Consider the following 25,241-nt stretch of genomic DNA (forward strand, 5'->3'; position numbering starts at 1 on the left):
CACGTTTCTTTACTTTAAGTAAAAGTATCAATACCACAGTGTTAGAAATACTGTTACAAGTATGAATATGTTGTTGTTGTTTTATTTACCTGAGTAAAAGTACAGAAGTATTGGCATCAAAATGTACTTAAAGTACCAAAAGTAAAAGTACTCATTGTGCACACAATGTCCCATTTCACAAGTTGTCAAATGTATAAAAATCCTTTGAAAATAGCAGATCTACAAGCTCACAACATGCTGTGAGCTTGTAGATCTGCTATTTTCAAATAGCCAAAATATATATAAGTGGTTAATGTATGTTTTATAACTATAAACTAAAGTGTTCAAATAATTTTAGTGGAGTAAAAAAGTAAAATATTTGCCACTGTGATGCAATGGAGTAAAAGTGTTGAAAATTGGAAATAAGTAAAATAAAACAAAAAAAACGTGTACTTAAGTACAGTACTTGAGTAAATGTACTTAGTTACTTTACACCACTGTGTACTTAGTTACTTTACACCACATGGCAGCTAACAGGTATAGTTGCTTCTACATTCCTGAGCCTTTAGACAAACAACACAGGGTTATATTGTTCCTGGAGGAAGTAGTTTAGTGGCAGTTAAAGCTTCTATACGTAATGTCATTCACTCTGACTGCAGGCTGGAGGAGTTGATCTACAAGCTGCTGGAAGGAGAGAAGTCATCTCTGGATCTAACATCTGTGTGTGTGTGTGTGTGTGTGTGTGTGTGTGTGTGTGTGTGTGTGTGTGTGTGTGTGTGTGTGTGTGTGTGTGTGTGTGTGTGTGTGTGTGTTCATATATGAATCACGATGCGTGGACACAAGAGGCAGGTAGGTCATATATAATGGATTTTATATACGCTTTGTTTATAATACTGTAGCCTAACATGTTGTTGACATTATACTGTAGCTCTCACATCACTAGCCTTGGGTCAAGACTATCATATATATATTTACTGTACATATTTGTGTTATTGTTTTCTAACCATTAACATGATGTTTTTGCATAGTAGTGTATATCTGTCTGTCATGTTTCGATGAATTGAGTACAAAGGACCCTAATGGAAACAAGCCATAGTGCTTTCTTGGGTTTAAAATCCCAACAGATTGAATGAATGAATGAATTTGTTTGAACATGTTAAATTTAGGCAACAAAGTTTAAAAAGAAAAAGAAATGCAATATAATAAAACATCTAGTCAAAACAGCCTCTCAGGCAACAACAAAACTATAATTCTACATGTTCAAAAAGGAGTAGGATGAAGTATAAAACGTATTTTATCCTACCCCTTTTGTTACGCTTACTTCAGCGTCATATCAATTATTATGATTATTCCATCAATCAATATGTATTTTATGTGTGTGTGTGTGTGTGTGTGTGTGTGGGGGGGAAGGGGGGGGGGGGGGGGGGGGGCACTAGGGAAATGTGGGCAACTAAAACAGAGTGGGCACCGGGAAAACTGGGCACCTCGGAAGAGTGGGCACTAGGGAAATATGGTGGGCACCAACACAGAGTGGGCACCAGACCTTCGGAAGAGTGGGCACTAGGGAAATGTGGGCACTAGGGATAACTGGGCACCTCGGAAGAGTGAGCACGAGGGAAATGTGTGTACCAAAACGAGAATACTTTGAAGTCTTAGGGTTTGTGTCCACAGAAGGAGGAAGTCACCTGTCTGGCATGTATTACTGGAATGCAACCACATTCAGATGACACCCCCGCAGTATTTGACATGTTTTGAAATGTTTAAAAAAAATAAATAATTGTAAATGTTGGCCTATAAGAATAACACCAGGTTGAAAGTGAGAGCCAGAGAGAGTCAAGCATGTCTTTGAAAATATGCAAATGTACCATCCTTCACCACCTCCTCCTCCTCTTCACTCTGACATTTACCAACCAAGGAGGCTATTAAGCCTGTGTCTCTTCCAAAACCGTTACCTTTCAGAATTCAAATTCAAAAGTAGCTAAGGTTACAGATCTTTTGCGACACGTTTCACTTTTTATTTTATTTTTTTCACACATTTTTCAAAAATAGCAGATCTACAAGCTCATAGCGCGGCACTCTGTGCCGCGCTATGAGCTTCTCGCTATGAGATTCTCGGGTCTTAAAGGCTTAGAATATGTAAATCTACCATTCAGTCAGTGGTGATACTTTGACATGATGCTATATACTGTAGTGACTTAATGTAATGCCTCCATTGTTCTGTTGTCTCGTAGCCCAGCATTGAACTCCTGGAAAAGATCGGAGTGGTCAGAGAAGATGACTTTGACCAGTCCACACTTCCTCCTGTGGTAAGACAGAAAAACAAGCCTCTCTTCTATCTTATCCATGCAGCTGAGTCAGCTAGAATGTCCTGTCTGTCATGTGAGTGGCTGATTAGTGTGGGGTTGTGGCATTATGTCTTACTTAAGTATAAGTATCAATACTGCGATGTAGAAATGAAATCCTTCGTTACAAGTAAAAGTGCAGAATTAAAAATGTACGGGAGTAAAAAGTACAAAAGTATTGGCATCAAAATGTACTTAAATTACCAAAAGTAGAATGTACTCATCATGCAGAATGTCCCATTTCACAAGTTTTCAAATGTATAAAAAAATATTTTGAAAATAGCCGATCTACAAGCTCACAATGCGACGCATTGTGAGCTTGTATATCTGCTATTTTCAAAGGGCCGAAATGTATATAGGGCTGAAGTGGTTAAAGTATTTTTTGTAATAATAATCAAAATCTACAAAGTAACTAGTAACTAAAGTTTAAAAGTAAAAAGTAAAAATATTTACAAAAAGTACAATATTTGCCTCTGAGATGTAGTGGAGTAGAAGTAAAAGTACAGAAAATTGGAAATACTCCAGTAAAGTAAAACAAACCTCAACATTGCACTTAAGTACAGTACTTGAGTAAATATCCCTAGTTCACTTAAAGGGATACAGTAGTTCACCCCAAAAATAACTTATTTTCTATGGATTAGTCACCCCATGGAGACTTGAATTCATGGATATTTTTTTGTTTTTATCTCATTCCTAAGACAATAATTTGATGACCAGCGGACCGGTATGCAGCGGTTCCGGTAGGAGACACAAAGGAGACTCTTTGTGTCTCCTACCGGAACCGCTGCCGGTCATCAAATTATTGTCTTATGAATTCTTTGAGACACACATACGGGTACTTCGGGGCGTGACCGAATCCGCCATTACTTTTTCGGGGTGAAACAACACAGCACCATTGTAATTGCACTAGGGAACGTACACGTTGTTACATTTTATGGCTTTATTTCGTCATAGCCCAACATATGGTGAAGTATAGTAGTGCGGGTCATTGCAAAAAATTAAAACGGGGACGCCAAATATTGTAAACGTGGGCGGCAGTGGCTCAGGGGGTAGAGTGGCCGGGTATAGAGTGAACTGGAAACCCACAAGGTTCCCAGTTCGATCCCGGGTTCCCCCCAGAGTTAGTGTGGAAGTGTCCTTGAGCAAGACGCTGAACCCCCTAATTGCTCCCTGGTGTGGTTGTTGTGTGACAGGACATGCCTCTGTCCGATGACTACGTCCTGGTGGCCAAGCTGAATAGTGCCCAGCAGGCGGACAGCCTCTCACTGAGGAAGCAGAGAGCCTTCATCGAGGAACTGAAAGCAAAGAACCTGAAAGTCACAGTAAGTTCCCAACGTCGCGTCAGCAACATTCATTTCTCTAAGTCCTGGGAAGCGTTTGCAAACAAAAGACACTTTGAACCGTTCACATGTCTTGAAATGTTTAACCCATTAAGACCTGGGACGCATCTGTTTTCATTTTTAGATTTCTTTGGCTTTTCAAAAATAGCAGATCTACAAGCTCATAGCGCGGCACCGAGTGCCGCGCTATGAGCTTGTAGATCTGCTATTTTTTTTTAAAATCGTGTTTTTTTTGGGGGCAAATCTTTGAATATATATAGATATTTTTAAAGCAAACATTTTTAACTCAAATCTTTGCTTTGGATTCTACTATTGTCTTCTAAATCCTAACAAACATTCGAAGAAAAAACTTGTTGTTGCTATAATATCAGTGGTTTTCATGTCAAGGACCACAAAAATATATGTATTTGGCCGCGGACCCCCATCTCAAAATGTGTTGTTCCAGGGACCCCCAGAAGCAAAGATTTGAGTAAAAAAAAGTATTAAAAAAAGAAAAATGTATTCAAAGATTGGCAAACATTTTCACAATTTGTCTAAAATAGCAGATCTACAAACTCATAGCGCGGCACTCGGTGCCGCGCTATGAGCTTGTAGATCTGCTATTTTAGAAAAGCCAAAGAAATCTAAAAATGACACAGATCCAGGTTCCAGGTCTTAATGGGTAAAATTATTAAGGTTTCGAGGCCAATAGGCTCGAAGCCTTATTACATCTCTACACTTTCACTATTATTATTATTCTTCCGCCGGTTTTGCCAGTTCTGGCCTAACCGCCTGGTCACTTTTTATGAAATTCGGCAATATGGTAGAGGGCTATGCCAAACGGCGAAAACCCGAAACTCACAACCATTGGCCAATGGGTGGCGCTGTAGCACTCAATTGAACATGCCAACTTTGAACAAGTACAACTCATGCCCTGTTTGACCCACAGCCATGAAACTTCGATGCACACATGCGTCTCCTCATGCCTAACAACTTTCACTGTTTGACTTTTGACCTCTGACCTTTAGATCTCCCACCATTTCGAATTCTATGAAAAGCAGTAAAAAGCAGTAAAAATCAAACTCCTCCTGGGATTTTTTAGCAATCTGTACGAAACTGTCTACACATGAACTTTGGACCAATGCCGACAGAACTAAGCAAGCGGATTTTCCATAAGTGAAAACGTTAAGCTTTTATAAGCCAATGAAAATTGCAAGTTTTATGACAATTATTCATTGGCCCCTAACACATACATGCAGACTCACATTTGTTTGACACTTTGCAATATTGTAGAGGGTCATTCCAAGTATCACTGAAACCAATCTTACTCCAATTGGTCAAAGGGGGGCGCTATACCAATTTTTTGAAAATGCAAACTTTAAACAGGCAAAAGTCATGCCTCGTTTGGCCGACAGCCGTTAAACCTGCTTACACATGTGCCTTGACTCATGAGGAACACATGTATCACTTTGACCAGTAAGCTCTGCCCTTAGATTGTCTGCAATTTTGAGCAGTTTGAAAAACATTTAAATCCAGGATTTCTGAGCAATTTGCGTGAAACTGTGTCAAATACATGTTTGAGGCCCTTTTTCACAGGTTCAGGTGTGTTGGTTCAATAGCTTGATCGCTTAATCATCTGCCTTGAAACCATAGGGTAGCCGGTTCAAATCCCACCTCAGGTAGACTTCATTATAATTGCATTGCACACAACATGACTATATCAATGAATACATGTGCAATTGTTAAAGATGACGAGAAATGCATACTTGAAAGTAGTTATTTTCAATGTATGACGTACTTCATTCGCCCTTTTGTTTTGTTTTGTTGGATTCTCCCTTTTCACTGTCTAAGGCTGTGTATTGGATAGCTCCACCAGTAGAGTGTGAGTCTCATGTGCCGAAGGTCCCTGGTTCAAATCCCACTTATTACAGTTCACATTTAAATTGCATTGTACAAAACATGACCCTGTTAATTCAGACATGTGCAATGTTTAGACAATAACACGAAATGCTTTTGAGAGTAGTTGTTTTCACAAGAAAGTATGACATACTTTCTTGTGAAAATAGCCGATCTACAATCTCACACCTTTTTAGATAGCAACGCGTTGTGAGCTTGTAGATCGACTATTTTCCACTAGTTTCCATTCCGAAATATATTGAGCAGTTTGAAAAACATTTAAACCAAGGATTTCTGAGCAATTTGCGTGAAAGTGTGTCATCTGTGTGAACTCCCTTTTCACTAGTACAGGTCTGTTGGCCCAATGGCTTAATCATCTGCCTTGATACCGCAGAGTCGCCGGTTCAATTCCCACCTCATGCAGACTTCAACTCAATTGCATTGCACACAACATGATTGTATCAATGAATAAACATGCAATTGATAAATGAAATGCTTATTGATAGTAGTTATTTTCAATGTATGACGTACTTCATTCCCTCTTTTGTTTTGTTTTGTTGGATTCTCCTTTTTCACTGACTAAGGCTGTGCATTGAATAGCTTGATCAATACACTGTTAGTCTCATGTGCCAGAGGTCCATGGTTCAAACCCCACTCGTCACAGTTTACATTTAAATTGCATTGTACAAAACATGACCCTGTTAATTCAGACATGTGCAATTTTTAAACAATAACATGAAATGCTTTTGAGAGTAGTTGTTTTTTATGTATGACATACTTTCTTGTGAAAATAGCTGATCTACAATCTCACACCGGAAGAACCTATTGGACGGAAAAAGCTATAGATATCAACAAACACCATCAGGGAGGCCATATCTTTAGCTCAATGAGAAGAGAGGCAGCCTGTGAATCCATAGGTCGCTGGTTCGATCCCTGTCCCCAACAATGCGTTGAGGTGATCATCATTTGGAATTCCCCCTATTCCCATGGATTGGATCCACCCCTCTCACCTGCTCTCACTCATCACCAATCACACCTGCCACATGCACAGTACAATTTTTAGGTACTTTTACTTTACTACTCTACTCTACTACAATTACAGCAGATGACAGCTTTAGTTACTTGTTACTTTGCAGATGTAATTATTAATACAACACCTACAGTAACCACATACAGCCGATCTACAATGTGACGCGTTATGAGCTTGTATGTATATAATAAGCAACCCATGCTGTATGATAACTTACCACATATGAAATCCAATTCTGTCTATCCAATGGCTCAGGTACGATTCCAGGCCAGGCCAGCAAATGTGTCGATGAAATGAAATTTGTCCCTGAGCAAGACTCTTAACCCCTAATTGCTCACAGGCCCTCATTGGAAACAAGACCGCAAGGACTTTCATGAACGGACCTGGAATTATCCTTATCCTTTACACTGTCTACCCACAAGTCTATAGGTCCCTGGTTCAAACCCCAATTTAACCGGTCCAAATATAATTTACTGAACAAAAATCATGACTTTGTTAATTAATCCATGTTCACTTCTTCTCTCTCGCTCTCTCTCTTACTGCCTCTCTTTCTCACTGCCTCTCTCTCTCTCTCTCCCTCTCTCTCTCTCCCTCTCTCTCTCTCTTTCTTTTCTCTCCCTCTCTCTCTCTCTCTCTCTCTCTCTCCCTCTCTCTCTCTCTTTCTTTTCTCTCTCTCTCTCTCTCCCCCTCCCTCCCTCTCTCTCTCTCTCTCTCTCTCTCTCTCTCTCTCTCTCTCTCTCTCTCTCTCTCTCTCTCTCTCTCTCTCTCTGCCACTCTGTCACTGTCTGTCTGTCTGCCAGTCTGCCACTCTGTCACTGTCTGTCTGTCTGCCAGTCTGCCACTCTGTCACTCTGTCACTCTGTCACTCTGTCACAGTCTGTCTGTCTGCCAGTCTGCCACTCTGTCACTGTCTGTCTGTCTTCCAGTCTGCCAGTCTGCCAGTCTGCCACTCTGTCACAGTCTGCCACTCTGTCACAGTCTGCCAGTCTGCCACAGTCTGCCACTCTGTCACAGTCTGCCAGTCTGCCAGTCTATCACAGTCTGCCAGTCTGCCACTCTGTCACAGTCTGCCAGTCTGCCAGTCTGCCAGTCTGCCACTCTGTCACAGTCTGCCACTCTGTCACAGTCTGCCAGTCTGTCACAGTCTGCCAGTCTGCCAGTCTGCCACTCTGTCACTGTCTGTCTGTCTGCCAGTCTGCCACTCTGCCACTCTGTCACAGTCTGTCTGTCTGTCTGTCTGTCTGTCTGCCACTCGGTCACAGTCTGCCAGTCTGCCAGTCTGCCAGTCTGCCACTCTGTCACAGTCTGCCAGTCTGCCAGTCTGCCACTCTGTCACAGTCTGCCAGTCTGCCACTCTGTCACAGTCTGCCAGTCTGCCAGTCTGCCACTCTGTCACTGTCTGTCTGTCTGTCTGTCTGCCAGTCTGCCAGTCTGCCACAGTCTGTCTGTCTGCCAGTCTGCCACAGTCTGTCACAGTCTGCCAGTCTGCCAGTCTGCCACTCTGTCACAGTCTGCCAGTCTGCCAGTCTGCCACTCTGTCACAGTCTGCCAGTCTGCCAGTCTGCCACTCTGTCACAGTCTGCCAGTCTGCCAGTCTGCCATTATTCTCGAAACCGCTCATTGCTGCTTGCAGCTATATTTTTAATTGTAAATGTTGGCCTATAATAATAACACCAGGTTGAAAAGTGAGAGCCAGAGAGAGCCAAGCATGTCTTTGAAAATATGCAAATATAGCATCCTTCACCTCCTCCTCACTCTGACATTTAACCAGCCAAGGAGGCTATTAAGCCATTTAGACAGGGAACGCATCTGTGTCATTTGTATAACCAAAAACAGCAGATATACAAGCTGGAGATTGTATATATGCTATTTTTGAAAAATCTTGAAAATGTGTGCAAATCTTTGAATATATCGCAAACATTTTTAACTCAAATCTTTGCTTCTGGGGGATTCCACAAATGTCTTCTAAATCCTAACAGTTTTTAAAAAAAAACCTATGTTACTATAATCAGTGGTTATCTTTTTTCATGTCAAGGACCCCCCAAAATTGTATTGTATTTGGCCGCGGTCCCCCCCATCTGAAAATATGTTGTTCCAGGGACCCCCCAGAAGCAAAGATTTGAGTTAAAACAAAATTGCTTTAAAAATATATTATTCAATGATTTGCACAAGCTTTCGCGATTTTTCAAAAATAGCAGATCTACAAGCTCATAGCGCGGCACCGAGTGCCGCGCTATGAGCTTGTAGATCTGCTATTTTTGCCTTCATTGAGGAACTGAAAGCAAAGAACCTGAAAGTCACAGTAAGTTCCAATGTCATATCAGCAAACATTAATTTCTCTAAGTCCTGGGAAGCTTTTGCAACACAAGACACTTTGACCCATTATTTTATACCCCGGGGTGTAAACTTCAATTTACAACTCAACTCAAATCAAATTTATTGTCACATCACAGGTTTACAGGTGTAAAGATCAGTGGTGGAAAAGTACTCAGATAAATGTACTTATTACGTACCAAAAGTAAAAGTACCTAAATGTTTGAAAAAAGCAGATCTACAAGCTCACAACGCGTCAAGATTCGACGCGTTGTGAGCCTGTAGATCGTCTATTTTCAAATAGCCTTGGTATAAAATAGGTATAAAGTGGTTATTGTATGTTTTATAATATAATAATGTATATCTGCAAAGTAACTAGTAACTAAAGCTTTCAAATAATTGTTGTGATGTAAAAGTACAGTATTTCTCTCTGAGATGTAGTGGAGTAGAAGTAAAAGTACTGAAAATTGGAAATGCTCTTGTAAAGTAAAAAAAAATGACTCAAAATTTTACTTAAGTACAGTACTTGAGTAAATGTACTTGGTTACTTTACACCATTGGTAACAAAGTGGGTGAAATTCGTTTGCAGTTTCAAGAAAGGAGGAAAGAAACAGAGTAAGACAGAAACAGGAACAAAGGTCAGATAGGTCAATATGAGCAGTCTAAAATATATATACATACATAAGGAGTTGCGTGCAATAGCAAAGGCATGAGGCAGTTCAAATAGCAGCAGATATAATAACAGATAATGCACATAGGGTGCATGGGTTAAATAAAATAGCAATAATGAGCCAGTTAAAATAGCAGCCGATTTCATATCAAACATGTCAGGGTAGACCTACGTGGCAGTGCCAGTTCAGCTGTGTAAACCTGTATATGTAAAGTATGTACATACCAATGATCCTCTGTACACGTGATGAGACAATAAACTCAATTTGAAGTTGATTGTTACCTGCCCACTACCGCAGAGGTTGTGGGTTCGAATCCACCGTGGTGCATCCGGCTTTGTCCACAAGCGTTGTGAGCTTGTAGATCTGCTATATTCAATCATTTTAGTACTTTTACTTTTGGTACTTAAAGTATATTTTGATGCGAATACTTTTGTACTTTAACTCAAGTAACATTTTACACACCTCTATACTATATCTGCACCCATTTTGGACATATTTTAAAACCGACTAACACACCTAACACAGCTGTTCTCCCAGGCCTTTTAAATAAACCTCCTGCCTTGGTTATACACTTGTTTATGTGCTCCCACCTTCTTCTTAGCTATTTGTCTTTCTGTTATGGTTTTATATATTTGATTTTTGTGTTTTTTGCTATGTTCTGTATTTGATGCTTTTTTGTGTGTTTTAACCTAGATGTTTTGTGTATACATTTTTCATGCTGTACAGCACTTTGTTCAGCCTTTGGTTGTTTATAAAATGTGCTTTAAAAAATAAAATTCACTTGACTTGACTTGACTTGACTTTGTCGAGCGTCGATACGAACACAATTGGCCCGTGTTCAGGGGGAGGGGAACCGGGTGGGGAGGAGGGTGATAATTGTCACTGTACGACGTACACCTGTCAGCAGGGAGTGTTGGGCGGGAGGAGTAGGACGAAGGCTCTACATCCTCCTGGTGGGGGCTCCTCACTGGCAGGTGAGTCAGTAGGATACAATAGCAGTGACAACAAAGAGATGTGTGTGGAGAGGAATTAATTGGCAAACGACTACATTTGTGAGAAAAGGGTAAAGCAAGGTGTCGTTCATATGTTTTTAACTTCTGTTTCTTTCCCCCGTAGAAAATCATAGACGACAAGAATGACATCGTTTTCTATGGGATCCAAGCACCCAAGAAGCTCTTTGAGAAGTACAGGTACCTGCTGAAGGTGTCTGACGCCTGTAACTGGAGCTGTGAGCAGAACATCGTCCCTCTGAGCACCAGGTAAATACACAACACCGTCCCTCTGAGCACCGGGTAAAAAATACATAACACCGTCCCTCTGAGCACCAGGTAAATACACAACACCGTCCCTCTGAGCACCGGGTAAACACAATGATGATGATCAGTGTCACTTTATTCTGACTGATGTCTGGTCCCGTTATCTAGAGATGGTACGATCTGGTCCTGTTATCTAGAGATGGTACGATCTGGTCCTGTTATCTAGAGCAAGGAATACAAAAAGAAGGTACGGACATCTACGTCATTTTGCAGTTCTGCAGCCAAACTGCAGCCATGGAATACATTGGAGACAATGAGAGCCATGGTGGACCAGCTTAGTACAAACACTATTTCTGAACGACGGAGACCTTTGTAAAGCACTCTGTCCTGGAAAATAAAAGAAGACATATTATCACACATTGTTTTCTGCTGTGTTGCTTTTCGATGTGTACACTGTATACGTTTATTGAGCTATCTAAAGAGCACAAAGTTAATTTCTGAACAAGCCAAAGTATCGCGAGACAACCAAATCTCGCGATACTGCCGAGACAGAAACCAGTGTTGCCATGTCTGTTTATTATAAGCAACTTTGGGCTTATTTTTCTGCGAAGTTGCTTGTAAATATTGGTAGTTGTGGGTTGGTTTTTTTGGACTTGGTTGCTTAATTGGGCTTGCTTCACAATTTTAAATTTAAATTATTTTAACCAGTGGTTCTCAAATATTTTCATGTATTTTGTACCCTAACCCCCATCTGAAAATATTGTGTGAATTGAAAAACAAATGATTAGAAAACAACCTCTGATAATATGCCTTCTTTTATATTCCTGAACCGATTATATGACAAAGGACACAATCATTCAGAAACAGTGTTTGTTCACAAGCTGGTCCAGCCGGCTGCTGTAGACTTTTGGCTCCCATGCGCATCAATGGCTAGGATAGGATATTTATCATGATTTATTGGGAGAAACCAAGCAAGTATATGTTAAATCAATCATTAAGCTCCCCACAACCCAAATGGATTTTCCTCTATTGCATTTTTTTTTTTTTGCATGATTCGACTGAGAGATTGGCAGTCAAATCAGACTGATGCCAATCGGGCGCGAATCATGCAAAAAAATACCAAATAATACAAAAAATTGCCTTTTTTCGTTGCATTATTCGACTACCAGTCCACTATAGGCAGCATTTGGCCAATCCCATTCGACTATAGAAATCCTTAGTCGGGGACAGGCCTAATCAGTACTGCTGTACGGGGCAGAGACATGGAAGTTCACTGTTCTAACAGGAAGAGGCCCAGGATGGAGTCTACACAAAGAATGCTATGAATGGATGGATGGAATGGAAACATGGAACTCAGGGTCACAGACAAGATCAGAGATGAGGCAAGGATGAGGCATGGCTGGGCACCGTGCCAGCAAACTGACACTGTGTGGAGCCAAGCCAAGACGCAGCTAGTACAGGGAGAGATTTGCACCCAGTGTTGACAGGTTTTGCGAGAGAAACAAGCCCAAAAGATCAGCAACATCAGCACTTTAAACCTATTATGCGCGTCGGCTATTTGAAAATAGCAGATCGGTCGCTTATAATGAGCAGATATGGCAAAACTGGGTGCGCCACCTACGTAGACACACTGTCGTGTGACAGCCGAGAACACTGTAGAGCTCAAGACCCTGATGCTAGATAGGAGGGTGTGGAGGGCAACGATTCAGGAGAATGAACAGTAATCGTTTATCATAAATTAGATATCATCAAAGCGAGTCATGTTTGCATGTTAGGAATTGTAACAGCTGAAATCAATAATATATCAGTATTCTGATATTAACCTATTAAGTGAAGGTGGGGGGCCGCATGTGGCCCCCGGGCCGCCAGTTGCCCATGTACACGTGTATGTGCAAGAGGTTGGCACACTGGCACACCCCAGCTTAGAGGCTGGCGTACGTACACACAGATACTAATTTATTTAGTCGGTATCGGAGGCATTTCCGATACTGTCATACAGTCATACTACTGTCATCATTATTGTCTAAGAAAACACAATACATTCCTGACTGAGTGTTTATTTAACCATTTAAAGTTAATTTAAGTCCATTTGTACACTCAGAGTTAAATGAACACACTGAAGTCTTTACTGTGTAAAGCTGTCATGAATCTTTGTTCTAATAGCCTACAGGTGATGTGTTGTAGCACCATGTTGATAGATTAAAGCAGTAAAAAGTGACAGGTGTACTTTAATCCACAGGCGTGTCATAACGTTTGTTTTTGCTGTATGACTGGTCTAACTGGATCTGTTAGACTCATCATCATATCAGCTGCCTGTATGAGTCAATCATCTTTTATTCAGTGGTGTAAAAATTACTCAATTTGTTTTACTTAAGTAAAAGTATCAAATACTGCAATGTAGAAATACTCCGTTACAAGTAAAAGTCGGGAATTCAGAATTTATTTGAGTAAAAGTACAAAAGTATTGGTATCAAAATGTACTTAAAAGTACCAAAAGTAGAAAGTGCTCCTTATAAAGAATGTCCCATTTGAAGTTTTCAAATGTACAAAATCTTTTGAAAACAGCAGATCTACAAGCTCACTACTGTATGTGTCGCATCGCGATTCGCGACGCATTGTGAGCTTGTAAATCTGCTGTTTTCAAATGGCCGAAATGTATGTAGGGCTGAAGTGGGTAATGTACGCATGTCTTGTAATAATAATCAAAATCTACAAATTTACTAGTAACTAAAGTTTACAAATAATTGTAGTAGAGTAAAAAAAAAAGTACCATATTTGTCTCTAAGATGTAATGGAGTAGAAGTAAAAGTACTGAGAACTGGAATTACTCCAGTAAAGTAAAAATACTAAAAATGTTTAATTAAGTACAGTACTTGGGTAAATGTACTTAGTTACTTTCAACATCTGCTTTTATTTTCATATCATTTCCATCAGAGTCATATCAGCTGCCTGTATGAGTCAGCTGTCTGACTTTTATTTTCATTTCCCTGTCAGTTCTTCTGGGGGATTTTATGGTGATGGATCAAATCTTTATGCCGTCAGCGTGTTCTCTAAACATAACACTCGTAAAAGGAATGTCCTTTTGTTAACCACATCCATCGCGCCGTCTCTATTTTGGGCATGTTAACACTTTCAAATGTTTTCGCATCTTTCAAAAATAGCCAATCTATAAGGTCACACAATGTGTCACCATGCAACACGTAATGAGCTTATAGGTCAGCTATTTTTTCCCTATTCGTTGTGTGATATGAATATATAGGCATTAATATTAATTAATATGTTCAGAATGCTCTTTCAGTGTGAGACGTGCTTCTAAATCTGAATGAAATATCTGTACAGATTATGTAAAAATACACAAGTCTGCTTTCTAAACGTAATTTAGGACAGAACAGATCTGCTGAATACTAATACTACTAATAATAATAATCTAACCAAGAGGCTTCGGGTACATAATAGACGGACCAAAGATTTATAATTAAAATATATAATCTTTATTGAATATTGCAGTATAAAAATAGATTGTCTTTATTACAAATACAGTTATCACAAGTTATTACAACTTAACTAATAAAAGAGACAGACTGAACTTCATATGAATGCTCACCCTAACCAACTGAACTCCTATCATGAAGTAGCTCTGTGCGCTGAAGCAGTGACCACCTGATGATCACCACCTGTTACGACATGGAAATGGAACATAATGAATATCAGAGCATAATAGCAGCAATTCATGAACCCCTATTATATGACCAGACGTGAGTCCCCACACAAAATGCTGACTGTTGCACACTACAAAAGAAACACATTTATAGTCACCATTTAGCTACCCTTAGCTTCACCATATATATCATAAAATACAGATAAGTACTCAGTATGATGATAATAACAATATTGACAGAGTAATGTCATGTTTGTTTCAGGATACGGATCGTTCACTTCATCCTCCATCACACCATCATCAAGACAGCAGGTGAGCTTAACGTGTTTTAATTCATGCAGTTTATTAGAATGAATTACAGTTTAGTTATGCTCTGTGATCTGTGACTGACACATGGTCAATCAATCAACCAGGCCATGATGAGGACCTCCGGGAACTCATGAAGAAGAAGGTGTTTGAAGCAAAGTTCTGCTTACATGAGGTGAGTTCTACTGTGTGTGTGTGTGTGTGTGTGTGTGTGTGTGTGTGTGTGTGTGTGTGTGTGTGTGTGTGTGTGTGTGTGTGTGTGTGTGTGTGTGTGTGTGTGTGTGTGTGTGTGTGTGTGTGTGTGTGTGTGTGTGTGTGTGTGTGTGTTGGTTATTATGATTAGACATTTAGAAGTTAGGTTTAGGTGTTTAGAGTTTTCCCTATGAAATACTTTGATGTGCCGCAATGTCACTCTAGGGTTTAAACCAGAGAATAGAATCCTGCTGTGTACGAAGCTCACAGCTCACAAACCACAGAGAATATCTGCTATTGTTACCTGTTGTGTTTGTATTTATTGACACACCCACACTAACGATGTGTTTGTATTGACACGCCCACACTGACGATACCACACAATGATGAGTGAGGCTCTCACTCTCGCTGTGAAGTGTTGTTCTAACATTATTATCATTGTGATGCCAAACCTACCAGAACTAATAATAACCTGTTTACACTACATGCACTCATCATGATGTGCATGTGTACTGTATGCACGTGTGTGCGTGCGTGCGTGCGTGTGTGTGTTTGAATGTTGTCTAGTGCAGCTGTGAGGGTATTACAAGTTGGAAAAACACTAAGATTTCAATGATAATATGACATTGATATTAAAAAACATAAACATGTTTTAAAAATTACTGTTTACTTTAAAACCTTGAAAAATGCATCTTCATGATGCATGATACAGATCAATATAACAACTTTAAATTATACGAAGTTGGTTCCACTTGATCCAAGCCGGAACACAATCGATCGATTTATCATTCAAATAAACTTGCTCTGAAAATGCAGAATGGCTGACGTGTTAAGTCAGATGGGTGGGCCACATGTTAAGTCAGATGGGTGGGCCACGAACACTTTCGATATTTTCAAGTCGTCCCTGTTCCAGAAAAGGTTGAGAGCCCCTGGTCTAGTGCCCCTCTATAAGCCACATGTATACATTGTAGTACAACAGTGTTGTCAAACACAACGCTACAGTATACAGTGGCTGAACTGCTGTTCTCTGTTTGTGTTCCAGAAAAAGAAGCAGAAAGAGTTAAAGGACAGCTGGGCGCGCTGGACCGCCATCCTACAGGGTCAGCCCATCACCGCTGTCAGGTTAATACACACACACACACACACACACACACACACACACACACACACACACACACACACACACACACACACACACACCCTGTCCATCCTAGAGGGTCAACCCATCACTGCTGTCAGGTTACCATACACATACACACACACACACACACACACACACACACACACTCACACACACACACACCCTGTCCATCCTACAGGGTCAGCCCATCACCGCTGTCAGGTTAATACACACGCACGCACGCACGCACGCACGCACGCACGTGCACAGGCACACACACTGTTCATTATGCCCCCTCTGCTACTATGTTCTGACTGCTGTGTGTGTGTGTGTGTGTGTGTGTGTGTGTGTGTGTGTGTGTGTGTGTGTGTGTGTGTGTGTGTGTGTGTGTGTGTGTGTGTGTGTGTGTGTGTGTGTGTGTGTGTGCGTGTGCGTGTGTGTGCATGTATGTGTGTGCATTATAGGAGCTACTTTGGAGAGAAGGTAGCTCTGTATTACCTGTGGTTAGGATGGTACACCTACCTGCTCATCCCAGCTGCTCTCATCGGGGTCGTAGTCTTCCTGTACGGCCTGGCTTTCTTCAACACCTCCCCCCTCATGTGAGTTCCATTCATAAAAAGCCTACCGATATAGTTGTCTAGATCTTTGGTTCTCAAAGTGGGGTCTGGGCACTCCCAGGGGTCCCTGAGGGAGTTCCATGGGGTCCTCAGCTAAATGATGGACAGTTAGGAACCACATGGACCATTATGGGTCTGTAACTCTGAGAGAGTACAAATGGAACCAAATGGACCCGTTAAGGTTAAATTAACATTGATTTTACAATATACATCGGGGTCCCAGAGATTCATTGAGTCATTAAATGGGGGTCCGTAGCCTAATATGCATGTCAAACTGGGGGTCCTTGAAATTCAAATGGTTGAGAATCACTGCTAGTTCTTCGAGTTCTTCTTCTCTTATGGGGGTCCCTGAGGCATATCTTTTCAAATGGTGGTCTGTGGGCTAATAAGTGTCAATTTGGGGGGCCTTGACATGAAAAGGTTGGAGAACCACTGCTCTAGATTTGGGCTAGTAGTATGTACATATCTGAAGTTACTTATGTGTTGTTCCCCTGAGTTTAAGTCTCACATTTATACTCACTTGTGTGATGGCATATAAAATAAGCTTTATAAGTAAACTGTTATGACGACTGTCTTCTTGTAGAAAGGAGGTGTGTGAAGCTACGACGGTCATGTGTCCTCTCTGCGACAAGAGATGCAAAGTATGGCAGCTGTCCGACACCTGTACATATGCTAAGGTACAATTTAATTTAACTTTATTATGACACCTCTACGTATGCTAAGGTACAATTCAGTTCATTTTTATTATTACACCTGTACCTACTGTATGGTGAGGTACAACTTAATTCACCTGTACATATGCTAAGGTGAAGTACACGTCAATTGAAGTGCGTGCGTGTGTGTCAGTATTTTGCATAGACTTACATCATCACCACATAAATCATAACATCATGTCACCCACATATCTGACCCTTCCCCCACATGATGAAGAATGCAGTGACACAGAAAACCAGACAAGCAACTGACTTACCGTTGTTTATTAGTGCTCACTGGTGTTTTATATCTGTACGGTGATTGATTGATTGATTGATTGATTGATTGATTGATGTGTACAGGTGAACCTTCTGTTTGACAACAATGGGACAGTGCTGTTTGCTATGTTCATGGCAATATGGGGTGAGCCTTATTTATGTTATCTTCAGTAAATGTATAAATAGGTAGGAATATGTATGTGCATATTCAAGGATTTTTGCCCGCATTTTTCTGGAGGGTCTATTTATTGTCCCATGGTTCTGGGACAGTAAACTGAGTTCTGTTCTCTCCTCACAGCCACTCTGTTCCTGGAGTTCTGGAAGAGACACAGAGCTTCATACTTGTGTGAATGGAAGATTTCTGACTGGTCCGAGGAAGAGGTACAGTATGTTACACAAACACTTCTGTTAGGGGGCGATCACACCGAGAAACTCACCACAACCACTGACTACAAGTCAGACTCCCACCCCCTACATGACACTGTGGCAGGGCCGAAAAGCCGCTTTAGCAACAGACTGTTACACCCAAGTTGCAAGAAGGAGCGCTATAGGAGATCTTTTCTAGCCTGGTAAACCCTCCCTCCGGAAATCTCATTTCCATTTGATTTCAGGAGTGAGTCTGGCATGAACGCCCATTCTGCAATATTGGCTGTGTACGCCAAACTGACAAGCCTATCAGCGTCGTCGCACATCGTTTTGTGATTGACAGCGACAGTTGGCCAATCAGGTGGCGAGTTCGAGTGAGCCCGAATGAAGCCGAGTGCAGCCTGAGTGCAGCCGACAAAAGACGAACAGCAGCCATTGTTGTTGTCCGAGTGCCTTCACTTCTTACTTTCGTTTTTAAAACGGTCTCAAACTTCTTTTTTGAGGCACGGAATTTACTATTAAGATATCGTTTGGATAGAATTTAGTTGTTTAACTTCATATATGTGGTCAATTAATCATGACAGAGCCTATTTAAAAATATACATTTAGAGAACCGGCAGGGGCGGGGAGTGACACGCATGTATCCCAATAAGGCAACCTATTTTGGGCATGGCCGTCTCAAAAGTCCCGTTGCGTCACATAGTCTGGAGGTGGTAAAAATGAACTGCTGATTGGCTGAAGGGGAAAAACAATCATTGGCTGAAGGGGTTGTCAGTCAACGGTATTACTCCCGCCCAACTCCAGCCCACAGCCAATATTGCAGAATGGGCGATCAGGCCAGACTCACTCCAGAAATCATTTCACAGCATAAAATTGCAAAAAAAACGCATATGTCGTCGCATAATCAAGGATTTTAGCCCGCATAATCAAGGATTTTTGCCTGCGTTTTTCTGGAGGGTCTACTTTAGTAGTGTTTGGTCTGTCAATGTTTTTATATTGTAGGTTGACTATGCTTAGATGACTATTTTTAGATGTTTTTTTGTATTATTGTATTATTATTATAATGCGTTTTTATTGATGAGTTGCTGTAACACCTTAATTTCCCCTCGGGGATGAATAAAGTACCTACATAAGTGGGACGATGACAAACATGCTGACAAAAGTTTGATCTGCTTGAATCTATGTTCTACCTGCGATTCATTATTTGATCACCTGGTTACTACGGAGGCGGAGCTTCACAGGCTCACCACCACACTGTTTTGCCCCCGATGCACTGTGTCACCCAAAGTGCAACACGCATTGCGACGCATTGATATAGCTTGGAGATCTGTTCTGGTCGGCAAGCGGCAGTGTTGTGCACCGGACTATGAAGCTTAATGGTTTCAGTTTAGTGGTTGACCGTATTTAAAATCTGATAATCTGAAAGAAAAATGTTTTGTTTCCACTCATGCGACCGTAGGAGGAGCTGATCCTGGACATCGTGAACGATGCCAACTGTTCTCCCAGACAGTACAAACACTCGTACCTACGCAGCACGCTGGTCCTCATCTGTGTCACTCTGATGGTGAGACGCTAATACTGATCATTATGTATTAACCCATTCAATCCGGGAACGCATCTGTGTGATTTTAGATGTTAGCTATAGCCATTATTTTATACTTTGGGCTATTTTCTTTTAAATCATGAAAATGCGTGCAACTCTTTGAATATGTATATTTTTTAAAGAGAACATATTTAAATCTTCTCTTTGGGTGTGTGTGTGTGTGTGTGTGTGTGTGTGTGTGTGTGTGTGTGTGTGTGTGTGTGTGTGTGCGTGTGCGTGTGCGTGTGCGTGTGCGTGTGCGTGCGCGCACAGATCCTGGTGATCATAGGGTTAACCCACGTGCTGGTGGTCTTCAGGGTGATGGCAGCCGTCCTATTGGCCGAGGGCTCCTGGAAGTTCCTGAGTGACAACTCCAACACCGGAGCCATGATGCTGGGAGCCTTCCTGCATTACATCATCATCACCGTGATGACACGGGTAGGATGTCATCATTTAATGTCATTACATCATCCTCACTGTGATGACACGGGTATGATGTCATCAATAGAGGACGACTTCACCCATGTTCAACCTTATATTTTTAGCGGCGCTAGCCGCTCTATACCTTTAGGTATAGAGCGGATCCTGCTCTATACCTGACTTTGTCCGTGTCCGTCAACGTTCTGATTGGTCAGGTCCGTCAACGTTCTGATTGGTCAGGTCCGTCAACGGTCTGATTGGTCAGGTCCGTCAACGTTCTGATTGGTCAGGTCCATCAACGTTCTGATTGGTCAGGTGCGTCAACAAAGTGATTGGTCAGGTCCGTCAACGTTCTGATTGGTCAAGCTTCACATGACACGTGGCTAGAAACACATTATAAACACATATCGATGACAAAATGTATCAAAGGCGCCGCTACCTTCACACAGGGTGTGATTTTATATAATAGGCTCTATGCACAGCAGCCATTTTGGAGAGAAATTGGGCCTCTTCTTACTTCCTTCAGGTGTTACCAATGATACTAATGGAGGCTCTGTTCCATTCTGGTCAAACAGAGTCAGGGTGCTGATATTGTGCATGTTGGCTCACTGGAAACACTAGTGGGTCTCAAAGTGTGGTCCAGGGACCCTCATGGTTCCTTGAGGGGGTGTAACTCTGAGAGTGTACAAATGGAACCAAATGGACCCTCCCGGGTCCATTTGGTTCCATGTGTACACTCTCAGAGTTATGGGGGTCCTTGAAATTAAAAAGTTTCAGAACCACTAAATGGAACAGATCCTTCATTAGCATAATTGGTAACACCTGTGAAGGAAGCAATGAAGGGGCCCAATTTCTGTCCAATATGGCTGCTGTGCATAGAGCCTATTGGTTCTCACTAATGCTCATTGTAACGTGGCACCATTTCTGTCTAGTCACTCTGGCCCCTTTTCCACCAAAAGAACGTTGGTTCTAGAACTGGTTCCGTTCTAGATTCTTGGAACCTTTGGTGTTTTTCACAGAACCAGCCACGAACCGGCTTGCGTTTCCACCAGTTTTAACCCATTCATTCCGGGAACATACATTAACCACTTCAGCCCTATTTTATACATAGGCTGTTTGAAAATAGCAGATCTACATGCTCAAGCTTGTAGATCTGCTATTTTCAAACATTTTAGTGCTTTTACTTGTGATACTTATTAGTATATGTTGAAGACAATACTTTTGTATTTTTACTAATGTAACATTTTGAACACAGGATTTTTTACTTGTAACAGAGTATTTTTATATTGTGGTATTGCTACTTTTACTCAAGTAAAATATGTGAGTACTTTTTCCACCACTGTCAACAATACCATGACAGTGGTGACACAGCTGCAGATGAACACATGTTTGACCTTGTGACCTCTTGACCTTGTGTTCATTGTTTCCAGGTCAACAGGATGGTGGCCATGAAGCTGTGTGACATAGGTGTGAACACAAACATTATGCTGTTTTCATTTGACAATACAGTAATGAAACACATATTCAATGGTGTACAACAGTCCAGGGACCCCCAGGCGGTCCTTGAGGAGGTTCCAGGGGGTCCCTAGCAAAATTATAGCTAATATAGAATCAACATAAGTTTAACCACTTTAGACCCTAAATACTATTTTAAAAAAAGCCATTTTAACATTTATAACAACATAAATCTTGTATGGAGGGCCTTGGCACAAAACTCATTTCAGATGGGGGTCCACTGCCAAAAACATATACATTTGGGGGTCCTTGACATAAAAGTGTAGAATGTAATTTTGTCCATAAATGAAGTGAGATGATCGTTTCCATGAGGTAACATCATTATTATTATGATTTTGATGATTATGATTATGATTATTATTGTTATTATTATTTACATGAGGTAACATTATTATTATTTACATGAGGTAACATTATTGTCTCTTAGAGGAGAACAGGTCGTTTGCCAACCTGGAGAAGAGTTTCACGGTCAAGATGTTCACCTTCCAGTTCTTCACCTACTTCTCCTCTCTCATCTACGTGGCCTTCTTCCTGGGCAGGTAGGTGTATAGCAGAGTAGATCTGCCTGAAGCTCCTAAGCCTAATATCTCCCCAGATCTACAAGCTCATAGAGCTATGAGCTTGTGGATCTGTTTTTTTTTTATTATCGTGAAAATGTGTGCAAATCTTTGAATATATATGTATTTTTAAAGTGAAGACTTGTAACTCAACCTATGTTGCTATAATTAGTGGCTCTCAAACTTTTTTCATGTCAAGGATCACCAAAATGACATGTATTTGGCCACGGACCCCCATCTCAAAATATATTGTCCCAGTCAGGGACCCCCCAGAAGCAAAGATTTGAGTTGTGACTTGACAAATATTACCTTTAAAACACATACTGTATATATTCAAATCTTTTTCACAAATGTTAGCAGATCTACAAGCTCAGGCACTCAGTGCCGTGCTATGAGCTTGTAGATCTGCTATTTTTTTAATAGCCTAAGAAATAAAAAACGACACGGATGCATTCCCGGATTGAATGTGTTAAATCAGAACCAGACACAGTGGGCTCACAGACACTGTTCTTATTTCAAATAGTTTGTTGTATTTTTTACAGTAATCAAATTGTTGCTGTCGGGTGGAAACCTTGTACTGTATGGCCAAAACCTTTGGTGTTATTATTTATTTTTTTATATTCAAAATTGTGAAAATAGCCAATCTACAAACTCTGCCCGACAGCAACGAAATGCTAAAGAATTATACAAAGTTGGGTTTTCTAACCGGGATTACTTTGGCTTGACAAAGATATTTGTCATAATGTCTAACAACATGTTACATTTATAAAACATTTGATGTTTTGTAACTAACTTTGACAGGATAAACGGTCATCCTGGAGGTTATGTGAGGATCGCTGGGAAGTGGAGGCTGGAAGAAGTGAGTAAAAAATGTCTAGCGTTATCATATTTTGAACAAATGCAGATTTCTTTCATCTAGTATACGTTCTTACTTAGTATGTGATCTCACTAAAATGCATTTATTATTGTCCATACAGTGTCATCCCAGTGGCTGTCTCACAGACCTGTTCATCCAGATGGCCATCATCATGGTGCTCAAACAAACCATCAGCAACGTCTTTGAGTTCAGCGGCCCGTAAGTAAACACATGGAGTAGACAATTATTTTGATCCCTTTTTTCTCGTCGTTATGCCAAATCAGGGACAGTTCGCCAGATCTGCCGTCAGAAGGTAGGTGCCCACATAGGAGTAATTTGCATGCCATTTCACCTCTAGTGGCTAAAATCGGCGTGGCAGATCTTCCCTAAAAAGAAAACACCATCTTTGATAAAACATTAGCCCACCACCGCAGTGCTTCCTGCTTGGCCGCTTGGCTGTGGGGTTACTAACATAGATATAGAAACCTAGATACCTCATTGGCAGCCATTTTAGAGAAGGCAAGCTGCCACTCAAATGACTGCTGGCCAATCACAGCGCGTTGACTACTGGCCAATCACAGCGTGTCTAACTGACTAGTTGCTGCGCGGCTGCCTATTACGAAAAGACCCGCCCCCACCTGCCTCTGATTGGCCTACCAATCACGGCAAAATACATAATTTTGGGGGTCCTTGACAATTATGATAAAGTTTGAGCACCACTGATATTATACCAACATACGTTTTTAGAAAACTGTTGGTATTTAGAAGACATTTGTAGAATAGGCCTCAGGTCTTACTGGGTTAAACGCTGTTTGTAAACACAGACAGTATCAGTGGCCGTCCCCCAGAGGAAAACTAAATCACCCGCGCCGGTGCCTTCTCTTGTCGCAGCACGCCGAAAACAGCATATCTTCCGTCAAAAATGCACGTCTTTCCCACCTCCCCAACTGGCCATTTATAGAACATTTATATCCATTATGATCGCTCATCAGACCGTTTGTAAACACAAAGGGATCACTGTTCGTTGTCCAGAGAAAAGAAAATATATAACCGTGACCGTCCCTTCCTTTGTTAGAGCACGTTGAAAATACTATGTCTCGCCGAATACAGGGAAAAAAAAGTCAACTCAAGATACAGCTGTTTCCAGACATGGGCAACATACATGGGCAACTGGCGGCCCGGGGGCCACATGCGGCCCCCACCTTCACTTAACGCGGCCCGCAGGTTAATATCAGAATAGTGATATATTATTGATTTCAGCTGTTACAGTTCCGAACATGCAAACATGACCCGCTTTAATTACTTCAGTCTATAGTAGTAGCTTAATGACTAGTATTAACATTATATTGTCTTTTTTATGTCCAATGTATATGTATTTAAGTTCATAAAGTTAACACTGAATGCATTTGAAATTAAATTCAAATGTTACTTTTCAGGATTCAAATTCAAAAATAGCAAATTAAAAAAATCAGGATTCCAATTAAAAAAATAGCAAAAATAGCCGATCTACAAGCTCAAAACGCGTCGCAGTGCGACGCGCTTTGAGCTTGTAGATCGGCTATTTTTGCTACTTTTGTGTGACATAGAACGGCATTCATTTATGAAAAAAGTTAAAATACGGAGATAAGAGGTGCCTGCCCAACAGTATATGCATTGTGGCCCTCTGGAGTGAGTGTGGAAATATAAGTGGCCCCCTATACATCATCAAAGTTGCATCACCCCTGGCCTATTGGGAGAAGACAGGGGAGAAACTAAATGTCTTCCTTGTTGTTTGCCACCAGGTGGTTTGGCAGCTGGCTGAAGGGCAGAAGAACCCAGAAGCTCCAGAGAAAGTGTGCTCACCGCTACCAGAACGACGAGAAGGAGAGCAGCCATGGAGAGGAGCTGTGTGACAACTGCAAGCTGAAGGACTGGCTCAGCAACTACAGTCTGAACCACGTGGACTCCTTCAGCCTCTTCAACGAGTTCCTGGAGATGGGTGAGTCTTTTTACTGATGAGCTTCAGGCGTGGGTGAGGTCTTTGACTGATGAGCTTCAGGCGTGGCAGTAGTAGACTAGGGTATAAATAATAATAATGTTGAAAAAATCTTTAATACCTTGAAAATGTGTTTTGATTGTGATACAGATAAATAGGAACTAAGCTAAGTCCATTGATTCAAGGTGGAACACAGTCAATTGATTGACCATTAGAATAAACATGCTCTTAAAATGCATGTGGCGGCCCACCCATTATGACCACTAGGGTGGGCCGCCAACACTTTCAAGATGTTCAAAT

At 41.2% G+C, this 25,241-nt stretch overlaps 1 protein-coding gene across 2 annotated transcripts in view; it reads left to right on the forward strand.

Annotated features, from left to right (window-relative positions):
* The window catches only part of LOC311048032 (anoctamin-9), a 39,732-nt gene that overhangs the window by 231 nt on the left and 14,260 nt on the right, over positions 1 to 25,241 (forward strand). For both annotated transcript variants that reach the window (XM_084061029.1, XM_084061030.1), the window contains exons 2-19: positions 639 to 828; positions 2,211 to 2,285; positions 3,515 to 3,643; positions 10,667 to 10,809; positions 14,727 to 14,776; positions 14,878 to 14,945; positions 16,005 to 16,084; positions 16,547 to 16,681; positions 17,283 to 17,376; positions 17,755 to 17,815; positions 17,969 to 18,051; positions 19,496 to 19,600; positions 19,892 to 20,056; positions 21,469 to 21,505; positions 21,981 to 22,092; positions 22,912 to 22,969; positions 23,088 to 23,185; positions 24,748 to 24,944. In XM_084061029.1, the coding sequence (XP_083917155.1) occupies positions 808 to 828; positions 2,211 to 2,285; positions 3,515 to 3,643; positions 10,667 to 10,809; positions 14,727 to 14,776; positions 14,878 to 14,945; positions 16,005 to 16,084; positions 16,547 to 16,681; positions 17,283 to 17,376; positions 17,755 to 17,815; positions 17,969 to 18,051; positions 19,496 to 19,600; positions 19,892 to 20,056; positions 21,469 to 21,505; positions 21,981 to 22,092; positions 22,912 to 22,969; positions 23,088 to 23,185; positions 24,748 to 24,944 (1,711 nt within the window). In that variant the 5' untranslated portion in view covers positions 639 to 807. The remainder of the gene's footprint in view (positions 1 to 638; positions 829 to 2,210; positions 2,286 to 3,514; positions 3,644 to 10,666; positions 10,810 to 14,726; positions 14,777 to 14,877; positions 14,946 to 16,004; positions 16,085 to 16,546; positions 16,682 to 17,282; positions 17,377 to 17,754; positions 17,816 to 17,968; positions 18,052 to 19,495; positions 19,601 to 19,891; positions 20,057 to 21,468; positions 21,506 to 21,980; positions 22,093 to 22,911; positions 22,970 to 23,087; positions 23,186 to 24,747; positions 24,945 to 25,241) is intronic.

The sequence above is a fragment of the Gymnoscopelus microlampas genome, assembly GCF_963454915.1.
Source record: "Gymnoscopelus microlampas genome assembly, chromosome: 6".
NCBI classification, from domain to species: domain Eukaryota; kingdom Metazoa; phylum Chordata; class Actinopteri; order Myctophiformes; family Myctophidae; genus Gymnoscopelus; species Gymnoscopelus microlampas.